The following is a 19,803-nucleotide window of genomic DNA, read 5'->3' as shown; positions in this document are numbered from 1 at the left end:
TGCCTTTGGCCTGCATACGCTGGACTTTGACCATTGTGGCTTCAAGCCCAGCGAAGACCCCCTGCACATCCTGCCCCTCATCCTGATCTCGTGCCCTACGGACACGGTCACCTGCACGGCCAGATCCCAGTGACCCAAGTTGTCCAGCGTGGCCAGCCATTGTTGGTGTACTAGGTCTGGGAGCCACTACCACTTCCTCATCGGAGCTCTCCAGTATCCTTAAAGGTGGTACGTCCTGCCTCCTTGGCCTCACATGCACGGGGGACCCTGAGCTGGGTGTTGTGGCTTCTGCAGGTGCTGGTTGAGTCTGTGTGTCGAACAGCAGGGGCGACAGTGGCTGAGCAGTGGTGTTGTGCTCCATTGCTGTGGGTGCCTCGGGTGTGGTTGTATCCTCAGGGACAGTGCTAGGTCCAGCTGTGTCTTTGGCCTTCTCCCTCGCAGACGTTGCTGTGGCACTACACTCCCCTCCCAGCGCTGCTCTGCGCGATGACTCTCCTGTGAACAGACATGAACAATGATCAGCTGCCTGTTTTCCCAACACAGATTCCTAACACACATTTTCATTTGCCTAGACTGTTTGTGTATGGGGAGTGTGGCATGGCATGCAGGGTTCGGTGTTGGCAGCTTTGATGTATGTACCTATGACTACCACTACCATGATGCTTTGCTGGGGACTACAGTCATGTGTGCTGGATTGTGAGTGATTTACCCACATTGGGGAAGGGGCCTGGGAATGGGTGGGGTACATGTCCATGCATCTTCCCTTTCTTACTTGCAGCTCTGGATGAGCTCTCAGGCTCCATGGTGGATTCCACGAGCTGCTCCAGGTCGGTGAGGCTTGGGGCACGGCTCGTCCCCCCACCGGTTGCTGCTGATTCCTTCCTCTGGGTGGCTAGTTTTTTTTTGGTGGTGATCCTCAGATCATACCACCTATTCTTCATGTCGTCAATTTCTCGGTGGGTCACTCCTAGGGCACTGACCTTGCTCTGTATTTCCAGCCAGGTGTTCCTCTTTACAGACTCAGCTACTTGCAGAGACTGTCTCCCGAACAGCTAGCTGTAGTGCTGCACAACCTCCTCCACCAGCACCTGGAGCTCTGTTGGGCTGAATTTAACCTTCCTCTTTCTGTCCCCTCCATCCTTTTGTGCCTCCTGGGACTCCATGCTGTTTCTCTTCTGGTCTCAGTGCAGCCTGATCCTCTGTCTCCCTTCCAGCTCTCTCTGCAGTTCTGTTGCTCTGCACCTGCATGGGTGTGGCCACCTCCAGGTACTGGGGTGTGGTACTTGCACCTGATTGGCTGATCTCTCAGATGCTTGGTTGTGGGGTGTGGTGGGTGTCCCTGATTGGTGCACAGGCTCACATGTCATGTATTCGAATTTTCGAGATCGGAATTTACCGAATCGGTATTTACCGTATCGGTAAATACCGATTCGGTAAATTCCGATTCGGTGTCTCCCATTCATTCCTATGGGACTGGAAGGCCATAGGGTGGTATGGGTGTTACCGACTTGGATATTACCGATTCGGTAGATACGGATTCGGTATTTACCGAGTTTGAATACCGATTGATACCGAATCGGTATTTTTTACCGGATTTTTACCTACATTTGGGTTTCCGGTTCATAAATACCGATTCGGTATGAGTCGGTATTTATGAACCGGTAATTAAAAATTACCTACATCGGGCCCAGTATGATTATGAGGGTTTGCTGGATTTAAAAAACTTATAAACTGCATACTATACTCTTAGGGACTTACAGAATTCCAATGTATTTACTTTTTGTTGCAATCAGCTGCATCTTTAAGAATTAACAGCCCATTTTCCTAATAAGTTATATCCAATGTATAACATTTTAGTCTCTGAATCATATCTGCAGTTTTCCAGAGGGATGAAACTGCCTATAATCTGGAAAAGTATCCAGAGACACTGATTTCCCCTTCATCAACGTTCCCGTTAGGAAACTGAATGGTAATTTTATGTAAAGGATGTAAGAAAATATGGTTTCCAAAAATGATAGGTTTTCAGAATTTAAGTAAACGTGCCTTAGAGAAATTTAAAGAGTCATCAGTTTCACGTATATGACCATATGACACATAAACCCTTTGTTTTATTGCACCCCAAAGCATACAACATCATTAAAAGACTTATGGTGATAACCTATGACTCACCACATGCTCAATCATTTTCTGAAGTTCTTGGCATCATGCAGACATCCGGTACAGGAGCAGAGACTCAGCTAAGGATTGACCCACACTCACAAATTACAAAAGTTGAAGATTGCTATGGTTTGTGGTGAGTCTGCTGTCAGAAATTCAGGAAAGGTTGTGAACATGACTACTTCCAGGAAAGGAGTAGCAGGTGACTATTGAAAATGCAATACCTCAATTGAAACATTGAGGGTATTTACAAAAAAATTTCATCTATTTCCCCATCCGGTCTGAATATACATGTACATTTACACCAAAAGCATTCAGTAATGGCGAATTTCGGTAGTAATTCTGTCCAAACCACCGCCATATTTCCAGTCAGGGCAAGAAAAGTGGTTTCTTCACGGAAGGATATTTTCTGCGTGAGGAAATACAATGCGAGCACTCACATATTTCCCATAACTATTCTCATGTAATTGTCCACCCAAAGACAACAACTACACATTGAAACAAGAAGAGTAGACGGCATCGGATCTGCTCTCTGCTGCAGCTCCTCTACACAATAACCCGAATGAAAGCTGGAGTGTGTTTCTGCCTGCGGGAAAAGTGAGATAATCAATCTTTCACATATTTACAAATTTTAATAAGCTATTCTGTTTCTTATGATTTTAAGATTGTTTTTTCAATACAGCGCCATATAAATTCATACATTTCACTGCTGACTTGAATTAAATGCTAAATTATTGCCACATATTAATAATAAATAGGCCGCAGACTACTTTTTCTCTTTACTAACTACAAAGTAGTTCTGAACAATGGGGACATTTTTTATGAAAATTTGCCATTTAATGTACCGTATGCTTTTTTTTGGTTCAAAGCTTCTCTCAAAAGAGAAAAATAGAAAATGCGTATATGTTCCCCACAATGGATCGTTTCTCCATTATATACAAATGTGTTGAAGAATTGTATTTCTGTAAATCTCCCATTGCACACTGAGCTCTAGAACTGCTGCTGCTGTTTATAAGAGCTCTATATATGTTCACCTAAAGTTGTAGTAAACTCCCTGTTCCACACCAAGGTCGGAAGGCTGCTGGTGCTGTTTACATCAGGGCTCCATAAAATGCTGTGCATACTTTGCAATAAATGTCTTGTGGTATATAATAAGGTCATAAAACTACTGGTGATTTGTATCGGAGCTCCAGAAAACTCTCCACAAACTTTTCGTAGGAACTCCTAATGCAGTTTAAAAAAACACAACAACACCGTTGCTTTGTTACACAAGGTACATTGGATAATTCTCCCCAAGTGCCAATGAAATTTTACTTGATTATTTCAAAATGCAATTGATGCAAAAAACAGCATTAAAATGACTGGCCAGTGCTAAAATTGACATCCTCATTAGCTTAAATCTATTATTCAAACTGGCCAATCTTAGTAACAAAGGGCCACATGTACCAAAAAATGTTGCAATCGGAAATGGTGCAAATCGGTAATTTTAGCCATCTGCAAATGCAGAATAGCCTTTCAAGATGTATGAAAGGCTTTGTAGTCTCAATTTTAGGTGATCACAAAAATAGTGATTACCTAAAATTGCAACTGCAAATAGGGAATCACAATTTGCAATTCCCTTAGCACATGTATCAAACATTTGCTAAATGCAAACTGTGCATTTAGGAAAATGCTTTTACCATCGACATGTCCTAGTGCTTTACATGTGCACATTTCTTTTTTGGGGGTGCTTCAGTTGGGCTTTAGACCCCGGGCACCCTTGGATTTACATTAGCTAATTTGCAATTACTAATTAGGTTATAGCATATTAACTAATGCAAAGTCACTCACACCTATGGGATTTAAGAAATGAATGGATTAGTATTACGTATTCATGATTAACTATTTAGTAAATCGCTATTTGGTAATATTAAGGAATCGCTAAATCTTTGCAACTCCATACATACCTAGCATTTGGTATTACCACATAGCATTTCTGTAAGAATCTTTATTTGGTGGTCACTAAATGCTTTTTTAACACTAGTGGCCCAAAAATCCTGAAACCTGACTATCTAATCTGGCCTCAGGTCATGTAAAAGAAATATGCTCTTGATAAGTAACTGGAGAAAATACATGCAATTGGTATAACACAAACTTTGTGTAACAGTGTTGTATTCTCTTTTTTCAACAGCATACTGTGAAGAAGGATGCAGGTACGGTGGGACGTGTGTGGCTCCAAACACCTGCCTATGCCCGTCAGGATTTACAGGCGCTCACTGTGAAAAAGGTATGTTGACAAGATGATACAGTCAGAGATTATTGAAACCCTTAGTGGTTTTAGAAAAAATCCTGGAGATAAATTGCTTTTACTACTCAGATTTCTTCTTCAAGCAGCTTTGCACACATGAATGATAAGTTCCTTGCTATGAGAGAAAAATACAGATTAAATTCTTCCAATCAATAATGAAATGCAATGTTATGATGTAACCAATTGACGTTTATAAATATCGAGCTTCATACACGGCTCAAGATATGTAATCCCTATTTTTGAAAAGATATTAACACCCTCATCTTTAAACTTAAAAATGTACCAATGGCACTAGACACCCGCTTTTTTTAACATTATTTGGTGTGGATACCAACACATACTATATAGACTTTGAAAACCTCACGCAGGCAAATACTAAAGAAATATCGTTGGGCAGGAATATGATTTCTCCATGTGAAAATTCGCGTTCACTACAGCCTGTTGACTGAAACATTCACACACTGCAAATATTTTTATTTCAAAAGGAAGGCAATTAGCTGCCGCTGAGAACTGCAGGTAAAAAAGTGGCAATAACGCTGAGAATGGGGATCTTTCAGGAAATATATGAAAAAATATAATTCCTTAAAATGGATTTATTTCCCAATTCGCATGCTACTGTAATTCCGTAGATTTCTGTCTTGGTTAATATAAAATTTTGCATTTTTTTTAGCTATTAACGTTATCTTCATGAGCTAGTTCACTTGTGCAGAAAACAGATAATATTTGAGTTTACAGAAGGAGATTATCAAGATTGTGGAAATAATATAATTCTAATTGGTTTATAGATGTTGAATCTGGTCATAAAATTTTAGCTGTTTTATAACATGTTAATTAGAAATATAAATAGCCTAACTTAAATTTTCCAGCTTGCAGAACACATGCTTGTTTTGGGTTGTTTATTGACTGATGTTGCGTCAGTTTCTAAGTTCTTGTTGTCATCTGACATGAGAGTGAACTCCTGTTGGGCGATTGCCTCAGTTTTGTGTTGTATGGTGGAGTGTGTTGGAGCATTACCACTTGTACTCACAATTATGCAACCCGCCTGTCCAGGGTAGGACCGGTGGTCATTGGAGTTTGGGAATAACCGTGATGTGTGAACAGTGAGAACAAGATTCTATACTTTTGATGAGTGCCTGCACAGGCTGCCACTTGACCAAGAAATGCACAAAATATCAAGCAGTAGAGACATAGATCTGGCAGCATCACTTTCAAGCCTCCTCCGTGGTAGTTATGTGATTCAGCGGGACCTGATATGTTTCTAAATAAAATGATTAACACCCTTTAAAAGTAGGTTGGACAGGTTGCTAAATTATATACTCAAATTATTATCTTCATGATGTACATTAATTGCAATGTATAGAACAGTGGCTGGATAACGGTGAAATATGGGAATGTTTTTCACAAGGGGTTCTGAGTGACATCAAAAAGACCACAAAAGTGAAGCTCGAGCTGTCTATGATGTCACTTAGAACCCTGAGAAGGAAACAAATCCTGTTGTTCACATTTACCCATCTATGGTTTTATGTTATGTAATTGGATGATATGCCTATCATCCTAAAATACCAGGTCCGAGGCAGGGGCGGGGAGTCAAAGTGACTTCATTTACTTAAATGGAAAAGCACCCTCGACCGTGGACGTCCGACCCCTGGAGATCTCCGCCACAATTGACACGTTGCTGGGAGACCCACAGTTGAGGATCCGCCACTGAGCGTGGAATTGAACCACAAGATGTTGGGCCCCGTGGAGGCTGTATGCGCCTGCCTTGCTGGGAGTGATTCAAGCAACATATAACACTTCCATATCTAAAATGTAAACAAAATATATGCCTGGCCTTCTGCCAGCCACACCCATCATCTCTATGGCCTCTCCTCCAAAAGCTTGCTACTTGCTGTCCATGCTGCTCTGCCAGGCTCCTAGGGAGCAGCCTGGAATTCCTTTATGGCATTGCAATGGTACGTAACAAGTATTATTACTTACTGTTGCTTTGAATTACTGCAATTGAAATTCAGCTATTCATGCTGCTGGCTCTCTATCAGAGCCATACAGAACTAAGTAAACGTGCAGTTGTGAAGGACAATGGCCTGTGCCATTCAGGGCTTGTTTGGTTCAAGGATGGCGAGACAAAGTCTCCTGTCTCTAAAAAGTGAGAACCCATTTCATTTCCTGGTGAAGGATACTTGGGGTCCCATACCATCCTCTTACACTCTGACAAGTTGTATCACCTGTTTACTTTCCACAATCAAGCCATGAAGCTTCCTGTTTAATTATGGATGCTTCTCCTCTTGCATTGCCTGTGCTGTAATTCCAAAATTATCACATTGCCATGGTAGAACATGGCTGACCTCATGGAAACAAGCCCTGCCCACCACCACTACCTCCCACAGGGGTGTTCCTCTTTCCCCACCTTCTATCATCGCTCCTGTATCAAATGGTGACACCATACCACTGGCTAGAAACCACCATCTTCTCACATAAAATGAGCACTGGGACTGGTATGTTAAATCACATTCTCTGCCACAGTTTTGCACTGTCTAGTGCCTTAAATAGATGTAAAGCTGAAGCAGCACTATTTCATCATCTTAGAGAGTGGTAAATATTTGCCTGTCACATGAACTCTAAACACATATGATGCTTCTTGCAGTATTTGTTGACATCTCAAGTAAAAAATAAAGATAATACAATGACATACACAAGGCAACATTCCACAATTAAAACCACACAGGGCATAACGCAACAATAAAGTCATAACAGAATGCAACAAAACAACCACAGTACAACATCACGTTGCAATAGTGCAGCAGCATAAAAACATATATCACCACAAAGTACCAGGCAACAAATATGCAAAAACATGCTTGACACACATTAGCACATCTAGAAACCTGATTTGATAATACAGTAGTAAAAGTTATTTTCATTGAACGTTGCCTTGAGGTACCGGGAAGGTATGTGTTTTGTTATCCAGCCCCTTCTGTGTTCATATGCCAAATAGATGCAAAGGAAATGAGGAAAAAAACAGATTTATTGATAATACTTATCGTCTGCCCTAGCTTACATTACACCAGCTAAATAAGCTGTAACCATTTATTCTGTTTACTTTATCTCCTTAAAATTACACCAACTTTACAACATGAGTTAGGTGTTAAATTCATATCTTTAGCATTCATTTTCTGCTCAAAGGCATGTTATTTTTCTCGCCTGGCAATTTCATTTGGGTTTCATTGCAGCATTATGTCGCCTGGGAGGCTACCGCAGATTACTCCACAGTGGTGTGTTTAGTATGTGACACATTTTCAGTTTGATGCGTTTGATTCTACTACCTGTGGGGGAAGCTTGGAGCTGTAATGAGAACGAGGAGATCAATGCACAAAAAATTAACAACTGTGGTGCCTTCAGAACAGGCCTGCGCGGCTTGCTCCTGCGTATTATTCAGCCATCACTCTCGTTTTTTTAAGGCTGAATTATTGAGAGAGTGGAAATGCGGCGAAGATTGATCAAAGAGCAGCTCAGTATGCCCCCAAACACACTTCCATAATTTGTGTTGTACTGCTGCTAATGATACTACACTGCACAGCTGGGAGTCATCCATACAAACATAGACAAGGAATAAGAACCGCGGTCCCATGCAACACCCTGGTATCTCCTGCGGCTACAGGAGTGGTTGGGCTCAGTATTTATCTACAAACTGTTCTCAGTGTTACAGAGAGAGACAGGTGTTTGCAGCTGTGGAGAAAAGGCACTTTCCTTCACTGCTGAGATGAGACACTGAGTGAAGGAATGACCAAAGGTATCAGATGTGACAAAGAGGTTCCTTCCTTTTCAGGCACATCACAAAAGCTGCATGAGCAGTCTACAGATCTCCTAAGTTAATTAAATAAATAATGACTAATTAAATACAAACTGGGACAAAGGAACACATTTGATGCACATATGGTAGGTTACACATGTATATATGGATTTATATAAGGCAGAACCTTATCTTTGGGCCTCTATTTTAACTAATGTTCTTAAAGCGGTTTCCCAGATAGACCTAACCCCGTCTTGGAAATCTGCTACCAAATTCCAGGTATTCAAAAAGGGGAATAGCAGGATCTCACATGTTACAGACCAATCTCCCTGTTACACTTGGATGTGAAGGTGGTAGGTCATATAGTTTTAAAGCGTGTAGAAGCCTGGGCCGAAACTCATGATATTATTTTCCCAGTCCAATATGGATTTAGGGGAGGGATGGGCACCCTGGCGCAATGTATGAACCTTAACTACTTGATAGCTAAATATGTAGTGGCGAAACAGGGGCCATTTTTCCTGCATTCCTGGGCCTCAGTAGCGTATGTGACCGGGTAAACAGGTCAAAGCTTTGAGACATCCTGGATGTATTAGGACTACCTTCACACCTAGTAAATATTGTTAGAGCCCACATATGCATGTGAATGCTTGTGTCAGATATGATATGGAGGGGGAGTGTACCCAAGCATTTAGTATCTTGAGGGGGTAAGGCAGGGTTCAGTGTTGGTGCCAATGCTCTTTGTTATATATAAATAGTTTGAATACCTGTCTGATAGATAAAGTGGTAGACCTGCCCAAGATAAAATCAGTTAGTGTGCCCTCCCTGCTCTATGCGGATGATACAGTATTGATGGCTATAACGGCAAATGGGCTAAACCGGTTCGTTTTGCTTTTATGGATGGCTTGGACCTGGACACTAACATCTCCAAGACTCACTATATGGTCTGTGGGAGGAAGACTGTAAAGACTAGAACAAGTGATATCAAGGGGTGAACAATTACTAAGGTCCCTTATTTCCCATATTTAGGAGTGTTTTTTGACTACCAGAGTGATTGGCGTACCTGCATATCTAAGCAATGCTCTAAATTTAGTCACACTTGCAGCGCTCAGTTTAGAATTTTCTCGTCGATAGGCAAGAAACCCATTCTGCCCTTACTTCAAATTTAAAGGATGAAAAGCCTCCCAGTGTTGACTTATGGTGCAGCAATTTGAGGGCATCATAACTGCAAGGTTATCCACTAGAAAGAGGATTGATTTTGTCAAAATATATTGGGCCTGGGCATGATTAGTGCCTCCTTTTTCATTCATGAAGAAGTGCAGTATGTGCAGTATGTGGAGGAGCAAGTTACACTGGCCCCATTGTTGCTTTGAATCTCAGTATGGAGTGCAGAGAGATTGAATTTTAATAAGAGTGTAAAGAGAATTGTCTTCGATGTATGTATTGACACAAGATACTGAGGTTTAATTATATCAAAAATGTTGCATGCTTCTAAGACTGTATGGTCCTTTTTAATAGGCCACTGTTTCTTAAAAAAGGAGATTGGTGCCTCCTCAAGGAACGCTTTTTAAACCAGTTGAAGGGTGAAAGGGAAGCAGGGGCTTTGGAGCAACACACCACTAATTCCTTTTTGCTCCTGAAATCCGTAACAGGTACCAAACCGTACCTCACAGCTATTAGATATCCTTGGGACAGAACATTGCTTCCAAAATGTTATTTGGGCTCTATCCGTACAATGATCTGTTTTACCCTGGGCAGGTTGATCCTCATGCACTATTAACTTGTCCTTGTGACAGCTACTCTCCCCAAACCTTGACACATTCAGTTTTATTTTGTGAATTTTATGAATTTATACGTAAAGTATTTAATACCGCTTTTAAAATCCAGGGGTTTCGTTCAAATTTGACCTGCCTTTTTATATTTACAGCAATTACCTGATCATGTGGTGACACTGGCGGTTACCGCCTATCTAAAAGATGGCCTATATTGGAGTAAAATTATGTGTGCCTAACTTACATTGATGTGACATTTAGTTTGGCTTCCTTTCTCCTAAATTTTACTTAATGTTTATAAATTTTGCGAACTGAGGGTATTATGGTGGAATGCATATTTTAATGTTTTCAATGTATTTATGTGGAACTTTTGTTTTTAATCATTTATGATGATACATAATCGATTAAAGATATACTGCTACTACTACATAGTATTATACGAAACTAATCATATATATATTTCCTCATTCCACTAACCCACTATCTAATACATTTGGAGACTTTGATTGGTGCTCACTGATCCATTTGTTTGGCAGATCCATTTTTTAGGTCGATGCTCATATTTATTATTCCCCCTATGGACCTTCACTTAGTTGTTGCTCCTTCCACAATATGATCTCATATGATTATGAGGACAACATTTTGAGGGTGACCCTTGAGATTTCAGTCAATGAAATTAAAATGGTTGCAATGTTTAATTCACTTTATTTCATTTTCTGTGTATCCTTAACAACAAAGGTGACTTAACAGAGGCCTACACGATACCATGCGCTTGATCACAAACTGCATTTTGTAATACACAAACAAGCAGCCCAGAAGTACTACTCATATATCACAAAATGCTATTTAAAAGCCTGTGGCCAGAGACTTCTGCCCCTTCTATTGTTTCCATGCAGATATCTCTGCCGAGGTGGTGAAAAACTCTGCACATTTAGGCATATACTTTTGTAGCCAATATGGGAGAGCCATAATGGATTAGCTGGACAATAGGGAATACTTCTACTAAATATGAGGGTGCAGATTTATGTTAACTGGCGCATCACCAGGGATGCGCCAGTTAATGTGCGCCACAGTGCGCCACAGCTCCGCCACCCATGGTGCGCCGCATTTACAATGCGGCGCACCATGGGGCAAATACGGCACAGATGCGTGACGCATCTGTGGCGTTAAGGTGGCGCATTGCTGGAGTTGCGTCGCAAGCGCGACGCAGCTCCAGCAAGGCTCGGGGGTGCCCCATCTTAACAATGCTGCGTCAGGACCTGCGCCTGCTTCAAGCAGGCGCAGGCTTTTGACGCAGCATTGGCCTGAAAGTGACTGAGTGAAATCTTATAGATTTCACTCAGCCACTTTTGCGAGGCGCACCTGCCCCGGAACGCCCACCCCGCGCCAGAACGCCCACAAGCGGCGCAGGGCTTTACAACGTGACGCATCTGCCTAGATGCGTCACGTTGTAAATCGTTCGTAGGGATGCGCCACGTTTACGCCGCCTTCCGTGATGCAACAGCGGCGTAAACGTGGCGCAAGGGCCTCATAAATCTGCCCCGAGGGGTTTATAGGGGTAATAGAGAGATATGCTGGTGAAACACACGTCCAAAAAAGGGTAAGATCATTCCTACTTTTTCCTATTTGGTCCCACTTAATCCCCTTTCCCTGAGAGATTTTTTGTTTTTTGTCAAATGGTCGGACACGCCAGAAGGCATCAAAGAACCAACTGGAAAGCAGAAAACCCTTGCAATGTAAGGAAGACGCCACACAATAAGAAAAACAAAAAATCCACAAGGAAAGGGGATTAAGTGAGACCCATCACAGAATTTGCCAAATAACAATGAATAAAAAGTTGAACGGGAAGCTTAAGAATCAACCTGTCGGGTCCCGTTGAAAACCTTAAAAGAAATGTGTAGTTCAAAACGCAACACGTTGATGACCAATTATGGGGAGTTGTAATCATTGAGACAACAGCGTGTAAGCCATCATGGAAAAAAATAAATGGTAGTCTACTTTAAGAAAGTGTGCTAGATAACCCCTATAGCTAGATTTGAAAAAAGAGGTCCTAAAAGAGATTAATAAGTTAGACCTCATTATTAATTACATCATTTAACTAGTGTAAAGGTAACATGGATATGTGAATCTTTACGTTGGCATTAATATTTTAGGTTGTGGAATGGTTTTGACAGATGCATTTCACTCATATTTTGGTTTGGAAAAAATATTGGTGTTGAAATGTACTGTGCAACCACAGAGTGCTGTTGAAATATGCCTCACATACATAAGTGGTTGGATTAATATGAGGAGGTGTTTTTGAAATGTCTTGAATAATATGAAGTTAACAAATATCATATAAAGATAAAGCAATTCCATTCATTCATCTTATGAAAAAGTGTTTAAGGAATCATTTCAGTTTGGCAATATTGCAAGATTTTTTATTTTATAATGGCTCATCCCAGTTGACTCTAAAGGCCCATGCCCGTTCTATGAATATTATAGAAAGTTGTCATTTACCTGCCTCATTCATTTAGTGCCTTTTGCTTGTCTCTAATTCACACGACTGGGCAGAGCTGACAGCTGGATTTTTTGTCTTCCTTCTAAACAGCCACACATAATAGAGAGATTAGGGTAGCCTGGATGGCCATAACTGGCAGGATGGGAAGGCGGAGCTTGGCATAGCCCTACTTACACTTGAATAGTGCGTGTCATGCCTCCTCATAAAGGGCTGAATATCCCATGCAGTCAGTCTGTAGCCAGGAGGAGGAAGACAGGATACAATGGGATTTTAAAGGGAAACCTACCAAAAGGGAGTGCTTGAGGTGTAATATTGGACCTCAGACACCACCTCTTCAGTACAATTCTGAACCTGTGGATACTCTGCCAAGAAGAAGGACTGCCGTGCTGCTCAAATTACTGCCAATCGGATCGACTGCTGCTCTGTAATACTGCAGGCCTGCTGGCCTGGCATGTTGCCTGCTGCTCTGTTGCCTAGGTGCGAATGATTGGGCCTGCATCGGTTGAAACCAGGACCCAAATAGTGACTCCAAGGGCTAGTTGTCTTTCCTCCTGACTAGAGCCTTAAGGACAGAAGACTCCCACAACTTTGGAACAATAACCTGGACCATGCCATCTGTGAGTCCTACCCTGGTTAGTGGTGCCAGCCCATTCCTGGACACTCGGAGGCAGGCTCGAATGTGCTCTGCCAGCCCATCTGTGGACCCAGCAGAACTAACGCATGTCCTCTGCTGTGTGGCGCAATCCCAAGCAGAACCGAAGCATTGCCACTGCAGCGTGGGTTCTACTGACACACAGGATTGTGCATCAACCACTGAAACTGCATAGGAACCACCACCTATATGTAGCATTCCAGACACAGAACTCTGCATCTCTCATCAACAGCAGCCTTTCCGATGATGTAGGTTCTCACATCGCAGCCGCACGGCTCCTCTGAAACTACACATTGTTTCACGGAGCAACACATCTTCATCACTGGGTGTCGCATTGTAATACCTCATTGACTGGAGCTCTGACAATAACACAGGCCCTCACAGTTCAGGATCACAGCACCTTGAAACCTACGCATTGTCTCAGCTGTGTGAAACGTCCTCGGTGCTCAACCAAACAACTCGCCGCAACCTGGACCTAAGGTACTTGTTCAGCAGGCCTAACTGGGTCCCTGTAGCAGGCCTGCATGCTAATGTGATGGGCTTCAACTTGTTACTTTGTCCCAGTCCAGCATGACCAGACATTCACAGTTGGCGCTTTGTGCTTTTTGGCTCTATTTTCAGTGAAATGTTAAAAGCTGCATATCTTCGGTCCTACTGATTGGATTTTTGTCATTTTCATCTTGTGTATCTGTTAAAAAATATTCTATTTTCCAATACTGATGTGGGTTCTTGTTGTGGTGTGTTTTCACTGTGTTACTGTTTGTAGCGTTGCACAAATACTTTACATATTGCCTCTGAGTTAAGCTTGATTGTTCTGTGCCAAGTTAGTGAGGATTGAGCACAGGTTAATTGAGAGTTCGCTTGTGACTTCTCCCTGACTAGGATTGTGATTCCTGGTTGAGTAGGGTTTTATCCTCCTCAACCAATAAACCAATTTCTTACAATTACATACATAAATAAATCAAAACATCCCTCCTGTGGTAGACGGTTGGCCTCCTCTCTTTAATGTAGTCCAGCTCAAACACATTTCTCAAGTACCAGCATTGGTCAAAATATATTAAAGAAAGCGTAGGGACTGTGACACTTTGTGCAAAGGGGAAAAGATGAGTGAGCATAGGGATGGGTTCAAAGGCATGGCTAAAATACATAATATTCTGTAACTTTTTTAGGTCGTTTACCTTCAGGTAACCACATATAAAATAAGGCACAGTATTCATGAAAACTAAACTCAACTTACATTTATCAGTGGGAAATGCACTATCGTACATTTTGAAACCTCTACTAGTTAATGCACTGTGTTGTACCCAGAGAACCAGAGAATTGAATCCTCGTTGGTGCAGCGTAGAATAGTGACTTGAGTATGTTTAGTGCTCTGAGGTCCCAGTCTATGTCAGAAAACACTGTGAATATGTAAGTCATTATTTTAAACTTGCATTACACATAGAAAGGCTGCTACCAAAATGTTTAACATAAGAAAGTGCTTCTGAAATATAGATTTTTGTAATACCCAGAATATACGTAGTGCATTTTTTATAACTGTCCTTCAAAAGCACACACTTCAGAGCTCACCTGGTAACTCCCTTGGAATTTCACTCAAAGCAGACTATATATGTGTCATCAGGAAGAAAGCTTCAAGGGATTCTGTCAAATAAAGCCACTAGCACTTCTGAGCACCTTTTATATTTGCAGATGAACCAGTTGTGCACATTTACATTTCTTTCAGGCAAGCAGGCGTCGTGGCTGGAAGACCTGTTTAGCTGTCTGTCCCTCCCTCAGTTTTACAGTGCCGAGTACTCCCTGCCTTCCACTTCAGCAGATATATTTAAGGGAACAATGGTTCCTGTGGACACTGAATGGGATAATTGATAATGGTTTAGCACAATGGCAATAATCATGGTAAAGATATGCCAAAAGAGAAAAATAATTATATAACCCAGACACTAAAAACCAATGTTGTTTATGTTAATAATAATAATAATATAAAATAAAGAAAGAATGTCCCAAGTGAACTTAGAACCTACCTATCAAAGAGCCAAGTTGTAACAAATAGTAAGGTTACACACAGCCGTGGCCGGTAGTGGGAGTACCGGCCAGGCGGTGATGTGGGGAGGGGGAGGGGCAGGGTGGGGGGTAGTAATGTATGGATTACGTAGTTTTACACGTAAGTAAACATATGAATAAATAAAACAAATTTCGTTGCGTGCACTGCATCACCAAATGTGATACAGTGTGCGCAACGAAATTTGTTTTATTTATTTATATGTTTACCTACCTGTTAAACTCCGTGATCCATACATTACTAAACCCCACCCTGCCCCTCCCCCTCCCCACGTCACCACCCAGCCGGTACTCCCACTACCGGCCGCGGCTGGTTACACAATGTACAAAAACGATCATTTAGTAAGTAAGTATACAATAATTATTAGCAGCCATCTGAAACATTGGTGGGGGGCCTGAAAAACGGTTTCTTTTAAGTGAGTGTTGAGGGCGTTACACCCAACAATCAGTAGGGAGCATGATCAAGACCGAACGATGCGGGACACCTGAAGCAATAATAATACACTGCCAGAGTGGTGAAGTGCACACCTATAATGGGAGTGACTCAGAAAAGAGTATTGGGTGGGGGTAGTTACTCACAAGGCGCCCAGCAGGGTGCCCTGTGAATAGAAGGGGGCTGACAGTCCTTATGGCATGTTGTGCTACACATGTCCGTAATCAATAAAGAAGTAAAACACAATAATCCGTGTTGGCAATTTACTTCCAAGGTGAGGAATTACTCATCTCATTTATGCCAAGGAAGTGGGCCACCATATTCAACCAACATTTTGGGGCGACATACGCCCCAATCCAAAGGCACAGCTCACTGGTGCTTTCATCCTTTAATTTTCTGGAAACAAGTGAATCATATTTTAAACCATGTAATCGTTTGCTTGCACAATCTTCTCAAATTCTTCCCATTTTATCCACGGGCACGGAGTAACGTTATTTTTCCAGGTTTCTCATACTATTGTTGTGCCCGTCCGGACCTCTTTACAATATCACGTACTAATGTATTTATTCATCCAAAGGCAGCTTTTATTAAAAACCCAATGCATTTCGGCTACTGTGGCCCTTCATGAGGGGTCACTACAAGTAATGATGAAAACAAACATTTGTTATAAAACCATTACTGTGCTCAATGCTGCATACTACATGTTTTAACTAAATGCAGTAAACTTCACCCCGAGCTCATCACACCCATGTTGCTGTACTCATAGGGCCTCATTTATGAGGCCGTGCTTCACTTTTACGCTGCCGGTGCGTCACTTTTGTGATGCACCAGCAGCGTAAATAATGTGCCTTGTTGCACCATATTTACAAAGTGCGTCACTTTGTAAACCCCTGCGCCACATTATACCTGCGCCAGGTATAATGTATGCAGGGGGGGGGCGTTCTGATGTGACGCAGAGAAATCTATAAGATTTCACTGTTCCACTTTTGTGACACACTCCAGCAATGCGCAATGCGTCACTTTTGCGCCATACAGATACATTAGAAATACTGACGTATCTGTAACTCCTTGCGCCATGATGCGTCATACTGTAAATATGACGCATTATTGGTGTCGCAAGGAGTGCGCAGTGAAAAGTGACGCATCGCTGTTTTCACGCAGTGATGCGTCACTTTTCATAAATGAGGCCCATAGTGTCCAAGCAATAAATCAAAATGTCCCCTACTTTTTCCAAGAAACCTCTGGCAACAATCGTTTTCAACCTTCAGTTCTTGTTAATACCAACACATTATTCTACCAATAACTCCCCTTTAAATGTGTCTTTCTTCTGAACACCACCCCGTCTCATTATTCCACTCACACTCTCAACCTCCCATACCTGCTTATTTTCGGCAAGTTGACTCCAATTTTAATCTCTCTGCTCAAACGCTCTGCCTGCACCTCGTTCTACACCTCCTTTACACATTCCTAAACTTCACTGTGCGCTGCGCACCTTTTACCCACCAACATCCATTAAACAATTACATCTCGCCCCAAATATTAAATACCCCAGATGTAATTTCTGTTACTCCGTGAGCTAAGTATTTAAATTGATCCAATTGTCTCTACACCACCATCCCACGCATGCAATTACATTCCACATCTACAAGTCTCTGCGTCACGTACCTGCCGAAAAAAAACCATCCTCATCTTTCTTTTCAAGGAGTTGCTGCCCGTTTCTGTTCTCCCTTCATATTTAAACCCTCCCCTAGTGTTCTAATCCCTCCCATATTGCCATCGGTTTAATTTACCACCTGTAGCTCATTTCTCACTTCAAACGCCCTACCCTCCTGTCCTTAACACTACAAATCCCACAATCCAATACTTAAATCAAAACAACATCACTATGCCGATATTTAACGAACAAAAAAAACTCTGATGAATTTCATGCAAGGGCTGGGGAAAAATGTTGAATGCACTATACACTCCACTGTTCATGTGGCATGATAACGTAAAAATTATCTTGTGGTACTTGTCTGTCCCATTCCTTCTCGCTGTGTGGACGTGATCTTCCGCCTTGCTAGTGGAAAAAACTGAGGGGCAACGTTGAGCGATATTTATCGCTAACGATGCTTAGCAACAAATTGTTTAACGCTAAGCATCGTCAGAAATTATCGCAGATAAACCTTGCTATTATCAAGGTTTATCGCAAATGCGATAAAAAACGGCCGCAATGCATGAATATCGCTGAAAAGTCAGCGATATTTATGCATTACCGAGCTAATGCTCTTAGCCATGTTATCCATCTCCCATTGGATAACATGGCTAAGAACTGCTCAGGGCAGGTGTTAGTTTTTGGAGATATTCACGCTTAGCGCGAATATCTCCAAAAGTTGGTAATAGGAGATAGCGATGTTAGAGACTGTTTCCAGTCGCTAACATCTTGGCACGCCCACTTTGCATGTCATTAGTGATAAATATCACTGACATGCAAAGTGGGGCCCAAGATGGTCGCTTTCTCCTACTAGCTGTCGCTAACTGGTGTTAGCGACAGCTAGGTAATAGGGAGATAATTTTATCTCCGCTTTCTTGGCTTTTAAAGCCAAAAAAGCGGAGATAAACCCCCTTGATAATATGCCCCGTAATCCGCAATGTTCCTTCTTTATTACTTTTGTTCAGATATGGGTGGGTGCAAATCCGAGTTGGGCAAAATTGTTACTTGTACATGTTAAAGATAGGGAATGCACACCTATTCAAATCGTAATCTATTAACAATCCTCATGATGTGTTGTTGCGTGCTCCTTGGAAAAGCGCCTTGCCCTATTGGCACTTGAAATTAGAATACCAAATGTTGGGCCGACATACGCCTTATTCAGCTGCACAGCATGCTGTTTTTCAAATATCTAGCATGCTGATCTGCAGAGGACTGCTCAACTCTGCCGCCATTTGTCAAATGAGGTGTAATACTAAATCTCCTGGGGGCATATTATCAAGGGATTTATCTCCGCTTTTTTGGCTTTAAATGCCAAGAAAGCGGAGATAAAATTATCTCCCTATCAGCAACAGGGTGCTAACACGCAAATTCGCATGTTAGCACCCTTTTTCTCTACGCTTCTCCTTGCATCTCTAATGAGATGCAAAGGGGGCGTTCCAGAGAAAAATAATAGGAGAAATGTTGTTAAGCGACATTTCTCCTATTATCAAGGATTTCGCTAACCCTGTTAGTGATAAAAAAAAAGCAGCGCTAACCCTGGTTAGCGCTGCTTTTTTTACACCTGGTATTTTCCTGACTTAGCCATGATATCCTATGGAAGGTGGATATCATGGCTAAGTTTGTAAGCCCCTATCATCAAGCTAACGCCAAACTTCGAGAGATTATCGTTGGTTTTCCAGCGATAATCTCTCATTTGGCAGTTAGCGCAAGGATTTTTATCACTTCTGAGATAAACCTTGCTAATAGCAAGTTATCTCTGCGATAATTTCCGGCGATTCTTAGCGATAAAAAATTAGTTGCTAATCCTCGTTAGCGATAAATATCGCTAATCATTGGTAATATGCCCCCTGGTTCCTTGTGTGTTGGTTGGCACTTGTTTTTCCTGAACATTCCACTACAGCTTTTCAGCTCTTGGAATGTACAGTACCGTGTCAGGTGTCTTTTCACAAATAGTAGGTGAACTGTTTTTATTTAATTTATAAAGTATGGGCTTATCGTGCCCCTCATGTATTGCCCACAACTGCACCCCACTTGATTCTCTCTTTCAACGATATACTATTCCAAGTGATGTGCAGCAGGCATAGACAGTAGCAAAAACTGGAGGCCATCATAAGCAGGAACAATGAGGATCCCCAGATGGGATCACACTATTCTTAACCGCCTCCTTTACCAGAACCCTTTGGCAAAGCACAGGAGCTCTCCAAAAACTACTGGTGGGAACGGTTTCAGTTTATCCAATGCCAAGCTGCAATCACAAACAATCTGGTTATGTTGGAATGTGTAGACATGCTTTAAGGTTTCCAGTGTTTTGGGGGACCTTAAATTACGACTCACTAAATGTGGGCAGGTCTGTATTGCCCAAGCTACCCACATAACCATGTGGATATGGGAGAAGCACACAAAGTGTGGTTTCAAACAAGGATATCTCTGATGCATGCAGGCAGCCTTTGTTGTGGTTGGAATGCAT

At 41.9% G+C, this 19,803-nt stretch overlaps 1 protein-coding gene across 1 annotated transcript in view; it reads left to right on the top strand.

Moving 5' to 3' along the window:
- NELL1 (neural EGFL like 1) overlaps nucleotides 1–19,803 on the top strand; it is a 3,494,430-nt gene that overhangs the window by 2,619,446 nt on the left and 855,181 nt on the right. The window contains exon 14 of the mRNA XM_078684549.1: nucleotides 4,328–4,423. Within this exon, the coding sequence (XP_078540675.1) occupies nucleotides 4,328–4,423 (96 nt within the window). The remainder of the gene's footprint in view (nucleotides 1–4,327; nucleotides 4,424–19,803) is intronic.

This window comes from Lissotriton helveticus, chromosome 3_2 (assembly GCF_964261635.1).
Source record: "Lissotriton helveticus chromosome 3_2, aLisHel1.1, whole genome shotgun sequence".
Classification (NCBI taxonomy): Eukaryota; Metazoa; Chordata; class Amphibia; order Caudata; family Salamandridae; genus Lissotriton; species Lissotriton helveticus.
Note: the sequence above shows the minus strand (reverse complement) of the source record. Positions and strands in the feature narration are given on the sequence as shown.